This window comes from Vigna umbellata, chromosome 4, assembly GCF_029865625.1.
Source record: "Vigna umbellata cultivar VRB3 chromosome 4, Vumbellata_1.0, whole genome shotgun sequence".
Taxonomy (NCBI): domain Eukaryota; kingdom Viridiplantae; phylum Streptophyta; class Magnoliopsida; order Fabales; family Fabaceae; genus Vigna; species Vigna umbellata.
The window spans coordinates 3,297,888-3,314,663 of record NC_142168.1 but is presented as its reverse complement, the minus strand read 5'-3'; the positions used below and the strand labels follow the sequence as shown (position 1 = coordinate 3,314,663).

Below are 16,776 nucleotides of genomic sequence, written 5' to 3'. Positions count from 1 at the left end.
TCTTAAAAAAAATCCTAAATAAGTTATCAAAATTTGAAACTCTCCCTCTAGAATTACTATAATTTTATATCCAAAAATTTACATTTTTCTATCCATTAAAATTATTATTACTAATAAAATGCTAAAATTTACTATTATAAATATTTTTTCATGGGTCTTACAAATTAAGCTACCAAAATTTCTTATTAATCTTTCCACATTTTATAAACTTATATATTTTCCATTCACAAAGAAATTTATTACTACTAGTAATAAAATTATTATTATTAAAGTAAATATTTTTCATGGGTCTTACACTTTCCTTTACCATAGAAATAATCCTAAAATTCTCTTGATCATTAACTTTCAGGTTAACTTTTTCTGTGAAATTTTTTCCCAGAAAAATTAACATTTTTCCATACAATATTATTACTTCAAATACTTTTTTTTCTTCTAAATCTGTATTAGTGATGTTTCAAACTTACTGTATTCAACTCTACAAAAAAACTTCAGTATTCCGCTCTAGCATACGTATTTAAAAGAAATAAAAAAATGTTAACTTAATTAAACTACTTTATATTTACCAGGATTTAGAAATTACTATAAATTATTTACTTTTTATATTTACATAATTAATCAGTTTAACTCGCTATATCAAGACTTTAACTGCAATACAAACATTTAACACCAAAGCTGTCTTTATCAAACTGTATCGTACCCAAAAAGGAAATTTAGGAAACTAACCATTGAAATTAGTTAGCAATTAAATTGTCAATACTGATGTCATTGCTTTTTCTGAGGATGCAATCACCATGTACACACACTCCACCAACCCACTGATTATTTTGATTCTAACTTCAATCATTAATTCTTCATTCGTTGAAGTGTCAGATCATTAGTTCCATTCTACACGTCTTATTTTGGGGGATTGGTGGAAATTCAGAAAGTGGTCCCAAAATAAATCATAATTTTGCTACCTTTTATTCATAGTGATAAGGTGACAGAAATGAGAAACGAATTCTACAACAATTTTCCGTTTTATTCAGCACCGTATGCTAAAAACAAAATTGTTCCACGTAAATACAAGAGAATTCTCCTCCATAACCAAAAAAAAGCACAAATGCTGAAAGAACGGACCTACAAATCTGGAAAACCGTGACCACAGGTAATAATAATCATAGCATCATTTCTGCTATAAAAACTATACACCTCGTCGATACTCCAGTTGCTTTGTGTTCTCCAGCAAAATCTGCCAGCCAACAAAGAAACAGGATTTAAGCAGTGAAATTAATGTAAAACTTGTTTGGACTCATCTTAGTATAATCACAAAAGTGTCAGCAGGTTCTTACTTCTCGAATGTAATTTGCTATTGCTTTGCAGCCTTCGATTGCCAGTTGCATAACATTTTCCAAAATGTCAATTGGTAGTTTAGAATCCATCTATAGACAGTAACAACAGAAATTAGTGCAAATAAAATTAAACTAGGAGCTTTTCCATTCTAAACTACGAAATATGGCAGGGAGTGAACGAATGAAATAAGCTGGATGAGAAAAGAAAAGCATTGCATGCTTTTCATAATAATGATAGTAGTAAATTTCTGATTAAAACTTTGAAGGTTCACAATCTCAACCAGCCTTTACATAGTGGCACGTGTTCGAAACAAATTTAACTCCATAATATCAATCTAAGAATGGGAGCAATAAACTGACTGATAAACTGTCATTGGAAAAAATCTATGCCAGCCCCACCAAATGAAGTTACCCTCCCTCTCTGTTTTGTGGACCATACATGAATTTCATCCTATAATAAGGTGGCGGAAAGAATATATCAACTATATTTCTTCAGTCAAAATTTAAAGTATCAACAAAAGATCTGCAACTAAAAAAGTAAAAGATGCTGAACTGGAATTCCAAATAAAGAGTTACCAAGTATGATACTAGTGAAAATTAAGTTACACTTGATCAAACATTAACTCAGACTAAAAAGAAGATTTGTCATGACATAACTCCATCAAAGGGTACAACAGCAAATCACTCTATCAGGAACCTTCGTAAGAAGTATCTGTTGATTAAAAAACAACTGATATTTGAAAAAAGATTCATGTGTACAGCAAACTATTAAGTTGTTAAATCTGAGGCGAGCTTAGATAAGCTTCTTTTGGGGATTTCCGAACATGCACCTATTCCCTCGAGTAATCAAGGGTTAAAACTCTACTGTTCTCTCCAAAATCTCGAATAACAAGAACAGTTTTTGAAGGAAGAGGAATTACAGCTTCAACACCACCAGACTCTTTACTACGTGAGTACCAATGACTGAGAGAGCAATAAAAAGTTTTCCTTTCTGTGGAACTAATTTACCTGGTTGACTACACAATAGATACAGAGAAAATAACAAGACATGAATTAACCTGAAGCAGTGTTACTTTATCCAACTTTGGCAGAATTCCTAGGGTTACATCAGGACCTCCAGCACTGTCTTCTACACAGTTCAAATCTGTACACATTCAGAAACCTTTAATAATTAGGGCAGCCCGTGCATCAGAAGTAGACAGAAACAAAACAGACATACCACACTTGTATTTAGCCAGTTCAAATTTAGAGTAAAAACAGATATGTACCAAGCAGACTTGTGCTGTTAAGGTATCCGGCACTGCAGGATGTTAGAAGATCACGCATAGGGATCCCAGCATCGGCAAGGGCCAAAGTTGCAGCATTTATACAAGCAGATCTAGTTCCTATAAAAGACATGTCAACATCACCCAAAATTAATGTACATATTAAATGAGTAAAGAGAGAAAATAAAATGGCAATGACAGAAGAGAATCACAAGATCCCATTATCAAGTCTTAGTTACCTCCATCTGCTTGGAGAACTTGGACATATATATCTATCTGCAAATTTAATAAGTAAAACATTAGGGAGGACTAGGGGAAAGCAAAGCACATGACAAAATAAGTTCTTAATGTGTAATAAAACCTGAGATCGAGGCAATAGATGTGTCAATATAGATGCTTCCATGGTTTGCCGAATAACCAGGGAAATTTCAGTTGATCTCCTGTAGAATGAGAACTTCAAATCACGTAGTAAAAAATAAGAAGTGATCCTATTATCCTTCTGTAAGAGAACCTTACAATGAGAACCATATTAAAACTATGAAGGAAAAGCAAAACAGGATAACATTTATATCTGCAAACATTGATGGTTAAGCCATTCAAAACTATTCAGTGAGTTTTGGCCAAAGATTACTCAAAAAAGTCAAAGCTTGCAAAAAAGATTAAAAATGAGAAAAGGCAGTAAAAGGGTGCATGGGGTTAAGCTTTTCATTGTTTTATGATACATAACCCATTGCTGAGCCTGTAGTCAGCTATATCAAAGGCATGGAGCAGCCAGCCCCAAAAACACTACAATACGTTAGTGGATAGCAAGATAGTTGTTACATAGAAAATTATGAATGCAAGATTAAAAAAAAATTATACTGTATCACATGAACAAATGCAATATATATATATATATATATATATATATATATATATATATATATTACTAATTAATAATCAAAATTTATACTCTAAAAGTCTAAACATGCATTACCACCATTGCTATTAAATTCTTGCCTCAGTAAAAAGATCAAAAAGTCCAATTTACAAATTACAAGGCACTCTTAAGATAGATTCTACTAATGCAACATTCACTATCATCCTAGTAGTCTATGCTCCAATACCATTTTGATAAGTATAAAACTACGAATATATAAAAAATAAGTGAAAGGTCAAAAAGAATAGGAAGTTAAACAAAAGCAAGTAAATGAGCAAAACCTGTCACCCTTTGATTTCCTCATGCGATCTCCAGTGCTAAAATTAGCCATGCTGTACTCACACCGAACCTATAGACATACATTGCACATAAGCAACAATTAAGTTTTTGTTACAATTCATATAAATACAGACAACATAACTTAGAAAAAAAAAACTACCAGAGCATGGTTGGTTATTTGGCTTCTATTTTGCACCTGAAATGCAGAGAAGTTACTAAAGAAAAACAGCAAATCATCTAAAGCTCAACTACAACATCAAAGTTTTTTAAATGTCTAAACCAACTAACACTGAAAAAGGATAGTTAACAATCCTTAAATTACATAGACAAATTTTCATTAGCAAGGTAAATAATTAAACAGTACCTCTCTAGGGCCATAGACGGCAGCAATAACTTTTGTATTACCCATCTCAAACATGGCAGAACTGTTTTCAAAATAAAAAAACTTTATGGTCAAATGCTTCAAATGATATCACAACTTAATTTTCTAAAAAGCTAAAATTCATTTACCCATCTGCTTTGGATACAGCACCAATTTCTGCACGAATTTGTCGCATCTACAATATACCATAAAGAGAGGAGAAAAAGTTAAAGGCAAAAGATCAGTAGAGAAAGAAATATAAAATCATAGATTTAGATCCTCTGCAGTGAAGGAATAACACTTTAGAGGATAAACTGCAGTACTTGACGTAGTCCTCTTTTTGTATTTTTTTACTTTTTATAGTTTAGCTCTTAAGGAGCATGGGTTACTATAAATACCCAGCTCCTCTATTGTACTGTCACTTTTGAGCTGAATGAGAATTATATTTCTGAAATCAGAATAATTCTCTCTTGAAAGTCAGAGGCTAGAGAGTCCAAAGACTTCCTCTAGCCACCTTCCAAGCACACTCTATTTTTCCATTTCTCCAAAATTCCACGGTGCTACTCATTCCTCCACGCCACCTCTCCTTCGCTGCCACCTCGCATGCGTCAGCGTTTTTCAATTCCTTCTTCAGCCACGCGTCCGCTCCCTCATTCCACATCATTTGCTTTTCTTCTCACACATCAGACACGCACAGCCACATTCTCTCTTTCGTGAGAGCTTTTTCTCCATCTCGCAGAACCACATCTCGTTCTTCCACTCAAGAGTTTCCTCGTCGCCAGCCATTCTTCATCACAAATCCATCTCTTCTCCTCCGTAAGTATCAGATTCACAAGTTTCTTCATCTTTCTTCCACTGTCACCAAATCATCTGCACATTTGTCTAGGGTTTCTTCATCCTTCATCATTTTCTCTGATTTTAGCCGATTAAAATTACTTTTGATTCGTTCCAAACCTTTTCCACCGTTCAATCTTCATTTTGAACCGATTAATCGGTTCATATTGGGTTTCCTTCCATTTCTAGGGTTTCTATCGAGTTTAACCCTCTATTTTTGTCATTTTCCGCTGCGTATTCTTCGTCGGAGAAGCTTCGAGGAGGTCCGGTTTGTATTCGCGCAGCTTCAATCGACCTCTCCTCGGGCGTTCGTCCATCAAGTGGTATCAGAGCCAAGTTCGAACACGCTTCAGAGGTAAGTATCTCGGTTCGTCTCTGTTCTGAGTTTTCTTCCATTATTGAGTTGTTTCGATTCTTGTTTCAGTTTGATTCGTGTCTCTGTCTTTGTTCTAGTTTTGTGTTTTGATTCTGTCTTGATTCTGAGTTTATTCTTCCATTTTCGCGTTCTTAGTTAATTTCTTTACTGTCTTGTGTTTAACTTTTGTTCGTCATGGAATTCTCAAAGTGTTTTGCCTTGATTCAGTTTCAGTATGTGTTGTTTTTTCTGTATGAGATTCAAATATGTTTGTTCGTTCTTGGATCTCAATTTCTGCGTTTAGGTTTTCAAGTTGAGTGTTACTTATTTGTTTAAGCTTTCTTGTTCTATGCCTTTGAGTCATTATATGAGTATTATTTCATTTTATTTCGGTGCAAGTCTTTGTTTGAGTATTTTAATTTCTAAATCCATTTCTGTTTTGTCTATGTCATGTTATTTTGTTTTAATTGTCAATTAAATCTGAGTTTAACTGTGATTCAATTGAGTTTTTTTTGCTTTGAGTAAGATCTGTTCATCATCATAAGCAGTGACATTCAATTGAATGAGCTTGATGCAGACTTCAACAGCAGTTTAATTTCATTTCATTTATCTGAAGCTGTCTTGAGTTTTTGATGCTGACCATTACATGTAATTTGTATTGCACTTTTGAAATTCTGTGAGCTGAAAGTTGAATCTGCTTGTGGATAGCAAATGCACACCAATTAAGCTATGAAATGTTGCATTGAGCTTGGGTGCAAGATGCTTACAGCAGCATCAGTCTTTCATTTGGCCAGCTACACCGAACTGGTTTTTCTTTGAAGTTTGTGTTAATGTTTTGAGTGTGTGTTTGTTCTACTTAGTATTAGATCATTACTAAGTTCTAACATCAGTACATCCTACAGTCATTGTGTCTGAGTGCTTTAATTTCTTTTCTGCAGAATTAAATTTGATTTGACTTGTGTTACTGCACCTTTGTGTCAAAGTTGTTCTGGCTTAAAATTTGTAAGTGGTTGATGATTAAGTCCACAAAAATCTGCATCACATCAGCAGTACTTGTAATCTTGTACAAAACAACCACTAAATCTGTGATTTGAATTTGAACCTAGCAGTAACACTTGTAATTGGAGTTGATTCTACTGATTTCATTGTAAAACAGTGCATAAGGCTGAAATTAACAATGTTAAATGCTGCACTACAAGTCTGAAATAAAGTGAATCAGTTTGAACATTTGTTTACAAAAATTCTGCAATTTGTTCTTGATCTTTTATTGCTTTTGAAATCTACTCTAGAACTGATCTTAGGATCCTGTTTGAGTGCTTACTGTGATCAAAAGCTTTGTTTCTTGCTTGTCATTGTTGAATGTCTTAGTTTTGTCTACATTACATGTAAAATCTGTTCAGCTGTTCTAATTTGAGCTTTGTTTGCTTTCATAATCTGATCTTGAGTCAGTTTCTCTGTTGTGCTGTAAATTCTTTTGCTTTAGTGGTTGTCCTGTTCTGTTCTACCTGTCTGTCCATTACTTTGATCTTTGCCTAGCCATTTCTTTATTACTTGAGAAGCTTTTTCACTCTGGATTTCTGGAAATTGAAAGAAGGTTTGTGTGCTTGGTAGCATTTTAGGTGGTGGTGGTCTGGAATACTCTCCAGCTGTGTACTGCCAAGGGAGAATCTCCCTTCCAAACCTTTACATTTTGAGTGCTTTAAGCTTTTAAAAAGAAGCCTGAGTGTTTTGAGTTTTGTAAGGCTGATTTTGCCTAATTCCTTGGCACTTTGAAATAGAGAATTCATTGTTAATCTAACTGTTTTGTGATTGTTCATTGTGCAGGAAAAGAAATTGGATCAATTAGATTGGATCAGTTGTGGTTTGCTTAAACTGACATTGCATTCATTTTGGATTATAAACTGCTTGCTGAAATCATTGAGATATTATATGTCTGAATGTGATTACTGATTTCATGGTTTGCTTACAATTGTTGAAATCTGTTGAATACTTATTAGCACCATCATTCTTTCGTTGTTGAGATCAATTTTTCCAAATGCATATAGAAAATATTTTCCTGGTATTAATCACATGCAGATTTCAGTTTTATTCAGATTGATTGATTGAATACCTTGCATGCCACCTAGTTAGTTGTTCATGGACTGATTTATGCATGAATTGATTTGCTTGGAGTAATTAGTCTTGTGCATGAACTTGTTTTAACTGCCAAAGCATCATTCCATTTGAAGAAGTGACTAAAGCACTTACTTTCCAATTCTGACGTTGTGGTTGAATTAAGCACATAATTCTTTTACCCATTGGATTGATCAGAATTTAAATTAGAATTGAATGGTTGTTTAAATCAGTTTAGTTCAGCTTTGAATTACACCCATTGCATCTGGTTTAATATCTATGTCCTTGTGTATTTTTGCTGGAGTTGGTGCAATTTTTGTGAGCAGATCTGAAACGAATCAGTGCAGGGAAAAAGTGAAGAATGAATCTGCTGATTAGTTGAGCACAAGGAAGAACCTACAACAAAGTCCACTAAAACCAACAACTAGAAATAAGCATTAATCAGGGAAGTTGCTTAGCTATATTACTTCTATTTGTTTAACTGTTTGTGTTATAGCTTGCAATTTGTTGGATGATGTGATTTGCTGAATTGGAATCTGGTTTGATGTTGTTGTGTGCAGAGTTGATAAACATTTGGAGTCAAGAATTTTAAGCAGTAGCAGAATATCAGTAGAGTTTACAGCAAGATAGACCAACCATTTAATTAGGGGAGTTGTTTAATTTTGTTGCCTCTGGATTACTTAATTGTTTCTGTCTTAGCTGGAAATTGATAGCATTGATGGTTACTCTGCTGAATTGATTGTGAATCTTTGATTGCAGTTTGTCATTTGAGAGCAACAGAAATTTATATAGCTGCATCAAGTGTACGAGACTAGGAGAAAGGGGAAGAATCTTTTATATTGTGTGAATTTAATCCTTTTGATATCTGTGTGTAGATAAGGCACATTGATTCCAATTGTGATTTGTGATTATAGGATAAACCAGAAGCTAGAAAAGGGGCCAAAGCTGGCCGAACCAGCAACAGGAGTGTACATTTTTTTTTGGCAGAAGGACTTGGCATCAAAATGAATGAAGTGGACCAGGACCAGGACCGTAGCAGCCTAGTATAGTTTTTCTTTTGTAATTATTTTCTTCAATTTGTTTGTAATAGGCTTGTGTTAGCCTACTCTTAGCTTTAGCTTTTGTTTTGTAAAAGGGCCTTTTATAAAGTCCAAGTGTTTAGGAAGAGTCCTTGGTGCTCTTTCAAACTCTTGGCAACTTTATTTGCTTTTATTTTTAGCATAGCTAGACAGGTGAATGTGTCTTGTTAGCCAAAGCTACAAGCTTCACCATAGGAGTAGACTTTAATATTGACTTAATTTGTGTATCTCGTAGGGGTCATTAGAGTCCGCTGGTTTCTTTAGTGTTTTTGTATCTTTGATTTTGTGTTCACGTTTAGGGTTGATTAGGCTAAAAGGGATTAAACTCTAAGCCTTTTCACATTAGAGTCCGATAGTCTAGTCTTTTATTTGTGATTAATTGTTTGAGTTGTGTACTTTGTTTCTAAAGGTGATTTTAGTTTAAGGGGTAATTAGTTAGTAGCCTAAGACATTTCTGGCAAGGCAAGATTTGGTACTTAAGCAGCTCTTTAGCTCACCTCTCTTACCTGGGACTTGTCTAAGTGAAAGTTTTGAACCCTTTAGATTAAGAAAACTTTTAAAAACAAAGATGTCTTATGGTTCATATAGGTCTTCTAGGTTAGATAAAGTTGATGAAATGTTTAAACAAGCTAGGAATCTTCCATCCTTTGGTAAAGATATAGGTGCATTAACATACCTAGCTTGGGAAAAAGAAATTGATAAAATAAATCCTTGGTTTTGTGAAGAGAGTGAATATTATGTTCTTAGTATATATCTCTCTAAGTTAGAAGAAAATGCAAGTGAGTGGTGGGATGAAAGACAATATCATGTTAGGAAAGGTAGAAAGTCCTCCATACGTGATTGGCGTGATTTAAAAGCTTGCATGAGAAGAAAGTTTGTGCCTTCAAGCATTAAAAGAAACCTAGAACTAATTAGGGATTGCATTAATGATGGAAAATTATTTCTTGAGAGTTTAAATAATCATGGGTTTCTTCGTAGAGAATTAGAATTTGGGGCAAGACTTAAGGAGATCAAGGATAAGAAAAGAGAAAGAGAGATTGAGAGAAAAGAAAAGGAAGAAAGGAAAGAAGAAGAGAAGAGAGAGAGAGAAGAAATAGAGAAAAGAGAAGAGAGAAAAAGAGAGAAATTAAGAAGAGAAGAAATAGAGAAAAGAAAAGAGAGAAGAAGAGAGGAATTAAGAAGAGAAGAAGAGAGAAAAGAAGAAGAAAAGAGAGAAAGGCAAGAAAGAGAGAAGAAAGAAAAGGAGAAATTGTTACTGATGACAAATCCTATTCTTTCAAAGACTGTGGAACAAAAAAGGGAAGGTTTCCAAATCTTTACTTCTTTTCCAATAATTGATTACTTTTCAATTTTTGACTTCTCTTTCAAACCAATTGTCATGAAAACATTTTCAAAATATGACAATTCAAATCTTGAGTTATTCTTATCTTTAAGAAAACAATTAATTCAAGATAAATACCCAGCTCCTTTATTGTATTGTCACTTTTGAGCTGAATGAGAATTATATTTCTGAAATCAGAATAATTCTCTCTTGAAAGTCATAGGCTAGAGAGTCCAAAGACTCCCTCTAGCCACCTTCCAAGCACACTCTCATTTTTCCATTTCTCCAAAATTCCACGGTGCTACTCATTCCTCCACGCCACCTCTCCTTCGCTGCCACCTCGCATGCGTCAGCGTTTTTCAATTCCTTCTTCAGCCACGCGTCCGCTCCCTCATTCCACATCATTTGCTTTTCTTCTCACACATCAGACACGCACAGCCACATTCTCTCTTTCGTGAGAGCTTTTTCTCCATCTCGCAGAACCACATCTCGTTCTTCCACTCAAGAGTTTCCTCGTCGCCAGCCATTCTTCATCACAAATCCATCTCTTCTCCTCCGTAAGTATCAGATTCACAAGTTTCTTCATCTTTCTTCCACTGTCACAAAATCATCTGCACATTTGTCTAGGGTTTCTTCATCCTTCATCATTTTCTCTGATTTTAGCCGATTAAAATTACTTTTGATTCGTTCCAAACCTTTTCCACCGTTCAATCTTCATTTTGAACCGATTAATCGGTTCATATTGGGTTTCCTTCCATTTCTAGGGTTTCTATCGAGTTTAACCCTCTGTTTTTGTCATTTTCCGTTGTGTATTCTTCGTCGGAGAAGCTTCGAGGAGGTCCGGTTTGTATTCGCGCAGCTTCAATCGACCTCTCCTCGGGCGTTCGTCCATCATGATAGGTTTTAATGTTTATCAGAACTAAGGTTATTGACTGCTTCTAATCTGTTTATATGCTTTTTTGCAGTTCAAAATGTGCCCTTACACATTTCCATTACCCATGGCATGGCTCATCTATGTATAACCCATATGCAGAATTATCTGCAGATCTTATATATACTAATTAACATAAAGCTTCAGTGATTCATGACTATGTAAGAATTCATGTAGGATATTATTATTTATTAATACTCCGCATTTCATACGCTTCATGAGTATTCTTGAAAGATCTAAAGGAACCTTTTTTGGAATGAATATTAAGTGAAGAAAAAAGGAGGAAAAAAAAAGCCCAAGAAAAAAATAATAGCTGTACCTCCATGGGTCTGCGACCATCCAGTCGAAGTCCTTCTGGCCTGACGTATTCCATCCTCAGGTCAATCTATGGCAGAGACAAAGATGAGACATAAGCAGCTGGATTTTGTTTTTATTTGCTTTATATTCTTGGCTTCCAAAAAAATGATATTTTCTACTAAAGTTATTAAAACAAAATGGTGAGATTTTGATGAATCTGAGTCATTTAAAAGTTTGTGTTGGCTCAAGTAGTTTGTGGGTCATGCAGTGAGATGAGTGAGAGAGCAGTTCGAATTAATAACACTGCTCAATTGAAAACATACCGAACAAACTCCAGTTGCTCTGTAAAGATTAGGATGAAAACAAGGTTACAAAAAATCAAGCAATCTGAACTTTGAATGAATATCATATAGACAACAACAAACATTTACCCAATAAGTGGGGCACTAGGTAAATAATATTGCAGAAATAAATATTAGAAATCAGCAAACAACAAAATAACAACGCATTTGAAGAAAATAAATCTGGTCGTGTCCCTACCCTTTTAAACATTTAAGTTTGCTCTTAATCTTACTGCAAGCAAAGAAAAAGAGGAAAGTACACCACGGACAGAAAGATATTGTAAAGGGGTGGTTCTCGAAGCAAATTCAATCTGCATACTGTTATTATTTTTATTTTATTCTAGCACTCTCCGAATTTCAACAAATTTCTAAAGGAGAATGAGCAGGCTTTTAGTTTAATAGTTACAGAAGAAAGATTTGGGTCAATTATATATGAGAAGGACAGTGTTCCCTTCCCACTTAATAAACTAACAACACAGAGCAATGATTTTAGTGACTCGGTTATGCTATAGATCAATTTTATGGTTGAGTGGTATGCAAGTTCAAGATGCAGGATTTTTAAGAAGAGTTTTTGTGAGATCGATACAAAGGGCAAGGAAGGGTTATAAGTTTGATTGAGAGAACGATATAGTATAGGAGTAATTGGTTATCAAGATGTTCAATGTTTGAAGCTTATACAAAGCCGTCGTAAACTCCATTTTTCTTGGTTGTAAATGTTGAATTGATTAAATTAGAAAAGCATAGCAACTTTTACGAGTTTAACAGAAAATAGGGATTGGGTGGTGAGTGGTGACACTGCAAGGCACTACACATGACAACGCAAACATTGAAAGGGTTTGAACTTTGATGACCAGAGAGAGAGAAAAGGAAAAGTACCTGACTGACGACGAGATTAAGAGCAAACTTAAATGTTTAAAAGGGTAGGGACACGACCAGATTTATTTTCTTCAAATGCGTTGTTATTTTGTTGTTTGCTGATTTCTAATATTTATTTCTGCAATATTATTTACCTAGTGCCCCACTTATTGGGTAAATGTTTGTTGTTGTCTATATGATATTCATTCAAAGTTCAGATTGCTTGATTTTTTGTAACCTTGTTTACATCCTAATCTTTAGATAGCAACTGGAGTTTGTTATCCTAGAATTACTCTAGGCTAAGCATGCTTAACCATGGAGTTCTTATGAGTCGGGCAACCGAAAAGCAAATGCATTTGGTGATATGAGTAGTCAAATCAATTCCTTTAAGCTATCCTTCAATGGTATAGTCCCATACCTATATAGTCTCCAGATCCCTCTCATTCCGGTGTATGTTCGATTCATCCATGTACCCCTTCCACCGGAAGCCTTGCCAGGAGCCGCTCCTTGTCTATGCCCCCTGCACCATGCTACCTGCACCGGCGTCACTCCCCGCACTCTCATCAGTGCCCGGGTGTCACATGCTGACATCCCAAAATATATAACAATGTATATATGTAGAATGCAGCGATTATAATAATAGAAAGCAGTTAAGAGTACACAATAGATAGAATTAAGGAGTACAGTTATCCAAGTCTGGCTGGGAAACTTTAAAACTTAAGTACAAGTTCATAATTCTCCAAAACACAGATCATGCTAAAATGAAGGCTAGAAGTCTTTCAAAATAAAGAGTTGTTTAGCTAGTAGAAATCCTAAGCACTAGGGGCTGGGTCTTCCTCAACTTCCAAAGCTTGCTCCAAAGGTACATCATCACCTACTGCTCACATCCAAAGGATTGGATGATCATCGCAAGGGGAAAGGCAAACACATGCAACACATACAATTCATTTTCAATCAATCTAGCAGTTACCAGAATATCCATACACATATAAACACCTTAGTCATCATAAACATAAGCATTCATTTCATAAAACTCATCAAGACAAGCATCCTATCATGTTAAGACTCTAGACACGTCCGGACATAGAATGTATGTAGAGCTGGGGCGGGTTGTGCACTTGTGATGGCCTCTACTGCTTTGCAAAGCCATTGCCGAGGGGTTCCACCCGACCATACACAAGGCTAGTCCGTTACCGCGGAATAGACCTCCAGTGATAGCGTCTACCCTAGGACCTCCCACTACTCCCACCACACGCGTCAATCCTCTCTAAGTGAGAATGAAAGACCGTTGGAGTGTTAGGGATAACCCCCATATGGAAGCCTCTTACATTCATTCAATACACTAACTGATCCCACCGAGAGATCTAAATTTCCGATTCAATCCTACCATTTTAAATCTTATGATATTCCTTTTGGATCAACAATGTACATCATAAACCACTTATAACCATACACTTTCAACCAATCTGGATCACATGAAGATGCATTCATAAATTGTAACCGAAATATTTAAATAACATAACTTATTGGAATGAGAGAAAACATAACAGAAAATATCACCACTGGACGAACACTATTTGGACGAGCGCCAAGAGCCCTTGGGAGGACACTATTTGAACGAACGTCCAAAACCCATTGGTCGGACACTGTTTGAACGAACGTCAAAATCCCTTGGGCGGACATTGTTTGGACGAACGCTCAACGATCAAACATGAAGACCGAGCGCTAGCGATCACTAACCAATATCAAGACCGGACGCTTAAGATTCAACCCTAAGAATACAAACTTAAGGCCGAACACTCACAATCGCAACTAAACCAAGGCCGAACGCCACCAACATGAACGCTCGCTATTACTTATGGACGCTCGCTACTAATTCAACCTTTGACCGAACGCTAATTAAACCATCAACTGAACGAACGCTACTAACCAACACCTGAGCGATCGTTACTAAACCATAACTTGAGCGATCGTTATTTAAACCAATGACCGAACGTTGTTAATATCATCCCCTAAGACCGAACGCTCCCCAGACAAGGACGAACGCTAATCAAACCAACATTTGACCGAACGTCACTCAGCACATGGCATGACCGAGCGTTCAAATCCGACATGGACGAACGGTCAGTTTGATATAGCTGACTACAGGCTCAGCAATGGGTTATGATAAAACAATGAAAAGCTTAACCCCATGCACCCTTTTGCTGCCTTTTCTCATTTTTAATCTTTTTTGCAAGCTTTGACTTTTTTGAGTAATCTTTGGCCAAAACTCACTGAATAGTTTTGAATGGCTTAACCATCAATGTTTGCAGATATAAATGTTATCCTGTTTTGCTTTTCCTTCATAGTTTTAATATGGTTCTCATTGTAAGGTTCTCTTACAGAAGGATAATAGGATCACTTCTTATTTTTTACTACGTGATTTGAAGTTCTCATTCTACAGGAGATCAACTGAAATTTCCCTGGTTATTCGGCAAACCATGGAAGCATCTATATTGACACATCTATTGCCTCGATCTCAGGTTTTATTACACATTAAGAACTTATTTTGTCATGTGCTTTGCTTTCCCCTAGTCCTCCCTAATGTTTTACTTATTAAATTTGCAGATAGATATATATGTCCAAGTTCTCCAAGCAGATGGAGGTAACTAAGACTTGATAATGGGATCTTGTGATTCTCTTCTGTCATTGCCATTTTATTTTCTCTCTTTACTCATTTAATATGTACATTAATTTTGGGTGATGTTGACATGTCTTTTATAGGAACTAGATCTGCTTGTATAAATGCTGCAACTTTGGCCCTTGCCGATGCTGGGATCCCTATGCGTGATCTTGTAACATCCTGCAGTGCCGGATACCTTAACAGCACAAGTCTGCTTGGTATATATCTGTTTTTACTCTAAATTTGAACTGGCTAAATACAAGTGTGGTATGTCTGTTTTGTTTCTGTCTACTTCTGATGCACGGGCTGCCCTAATTATTAAAGGTTTCTGAATGTGTACAGATTTGAACTATGTAGAAGACAGTGCTGGAGGTCCTGATGTAACCCTAGGAATTCTGCCAAAGTTGGATAAAGTAACACTGCTTCAGGTTAATTCATGTCTTGTTATTTTCTTTGTATCTATTGTGTAGTCAACCAGGTAAATTAGTTCAACAGAAAGGAAAACTTTTTATTGCTCTCTCAGTCATTGGTACTCACGTAGTAAAGAGTCTGGTGGTGTTGAAGCTGTAATTCCTCTTCCTTCAAAAACTGTTCTTGTTATTAGAGATTTTGGAGAGAACAGTAGAGTTTTAACCCTTGATTACTCGAGGGAATAGGTGCATGTTCGGAAATCCCCAAAAGAAGCTTATCTAAGCTCGCCTCAGATTTAACAACTTAATAGTTTGCTGTACACATGAATCTTTTTTCAAATATCAGTTGTTTTTTAATCAACAGATACTTCTTACGAAGGTTCCTGATAGAGTGATTTGCTGTTGTACCCTTTGATGGAGTTATGTCATGACAAATCTTCTTTTTAGTCTGAGTTAATGTTTGATCAAGTGTAACTTAATTTTCACTAGTATCATACTTGGTAACTCTTTATTTGGAATTCCAGTTCAGCATCTTTTACTTTTTTAGTTGCAGATCTTTTGTTGATACTTTAAATTTTGACTGAAGAAATATAGTTGATATATTCTTTCCGCCACCTTATTATAGGATGAAATTCATGTATGGTCCACAAAACAGAGAGGGAGGGTAACTTCATTTGGTGGGGCTGGCATAGATTTTTTCCAATGACAGTTTATCAGTCAGTTTATTGCTCCCATTCTTAGATTGATATTATGGAGTTAAATTTGTTTCGAACACGTGCCACTATGTAAAGGCTGGTTGAGATTGTGAACCTTCAAAGTTTTAATCAGAAATTTACTACTATCATTATTATGAAAAGCATGCAATGCTTTTCTTTTCTCATCCAGCTTATTTCATTCGTTCACTCCCTGCCATATTCCGTAGTTTAGAATGGAAAAGCTCCTAGTTTAATTTTATTTGCACTAATTTCTGTTGTTACTGTCTATAGATGGATTCTAAACTACCAATTGACATTTTGGAAAATGTTATGCAACTGGCAATCGAAGGCTGCAAAGCAATAACAAACTACATTCGAGAAGTAAGAACCTGCTGACACTTTTGTGATTATACTAAGAGGAGTCCAAACAAGTTTTACATTAATTTCACTGCTTAAATCCTGTTTCTTTGTTGGCTGGCAGATTTTGCTGGAGAACACAAAGCAACTGGAGTATCGACGAGGTGTATAGTTTTTATAGCAGAAATGATGCTATGATTATTATTACCTGTGGTCACGGTTTTCCAGATTTGTAGGTCCGTTCTTTCAGCATTTGTGCTTTTTTTTGGTTATGGAGGAGAATTCTCTTGTATTTACGTGGAACAATTTTGTTTTTAGCATACGGTGCTGAATAAAACGAAAATTTGTTGTAGAATTCGTTTCTCATTTCTGTCA

The 16,776-nt window shown here is 35.5% G+C and overlaps 2 protein-coding genes across 4 annotated transcripts in view; one reads left to right on the top strand and one right to left on the bottom strand.

Annotated features, from left to right (window-relative positions):
• Window positions 1-16,573, top strand: part of LOC148199007 (exosome complex component RRP41 homolog) — a 57,180-nt gene extending 40,607 nt beyond the window's left edge. Inside the window, exons 7-11 of one of the 2 annotated variants that reach the window (XM_088114358.1) lie at window positions 14,885-14,921; window positions 15,041-15,157; window positions 15,297-15,367; window positions 16,336-16,425; window positions 16,526-16,573. In XM_088114358.1, coding sequence (XP_087970484.1) covers window positions 14,885-14,921; window positions 15,041-15,157; window positions 15,297-15,367; window positions 16,336-16,425; window positions 16,526-16,573 — 363 coding nt within the window. Of the gene's footprint in view, window positions 1-14,884; window positions 14,922-15,040; window positions 15,158-15,281; window positions 15,368-16,335; window positions 16,426-16,525 lie in introns of both variants that reach the window. The other variant, XM_088114359.1, reaches the window with a different exon arrangement.
• Window positions 1,181-11,157, bottom strand: LOC148199008 (exosome complex component RRP41 homolog). 2 transcript variants are annotated; one of them, XM_088114235.1, is made up of 11 exons: window positions 11,104-11,157; window positions 4,302-4,348; window positions 4,156-4,216; window positions 3,952-3,987; window positions 3,794-3,861; window positions 2,955-3,033; window positions 2,833-2,869; window positions 2,597-2,713; window positions 2,387-2,472; window positions 1,329-1,418; window positions 1,181-1,228 (listed from the first exon to the last, which is right to left on the bottom strand). In XM_088114235.1, the coding sequence occupies exons 1-11, from the start codon at window positions 11,155-11,157 to the stop codon at window positions 1,181-1,183; spliced, it is 723 nt and encodes a 240-aa protein (XP_087970361.1). The 2 variants fall into 2 exon arrangements, with proteins under 2 accessions (XP_087970361.1, XP_087970362.1); XM_088114236.1 differs by having other exon boundaries at window positions 2,387-2,457.
• Window positions 16,574-16,776: the final 203 nt, after the last annotated feature.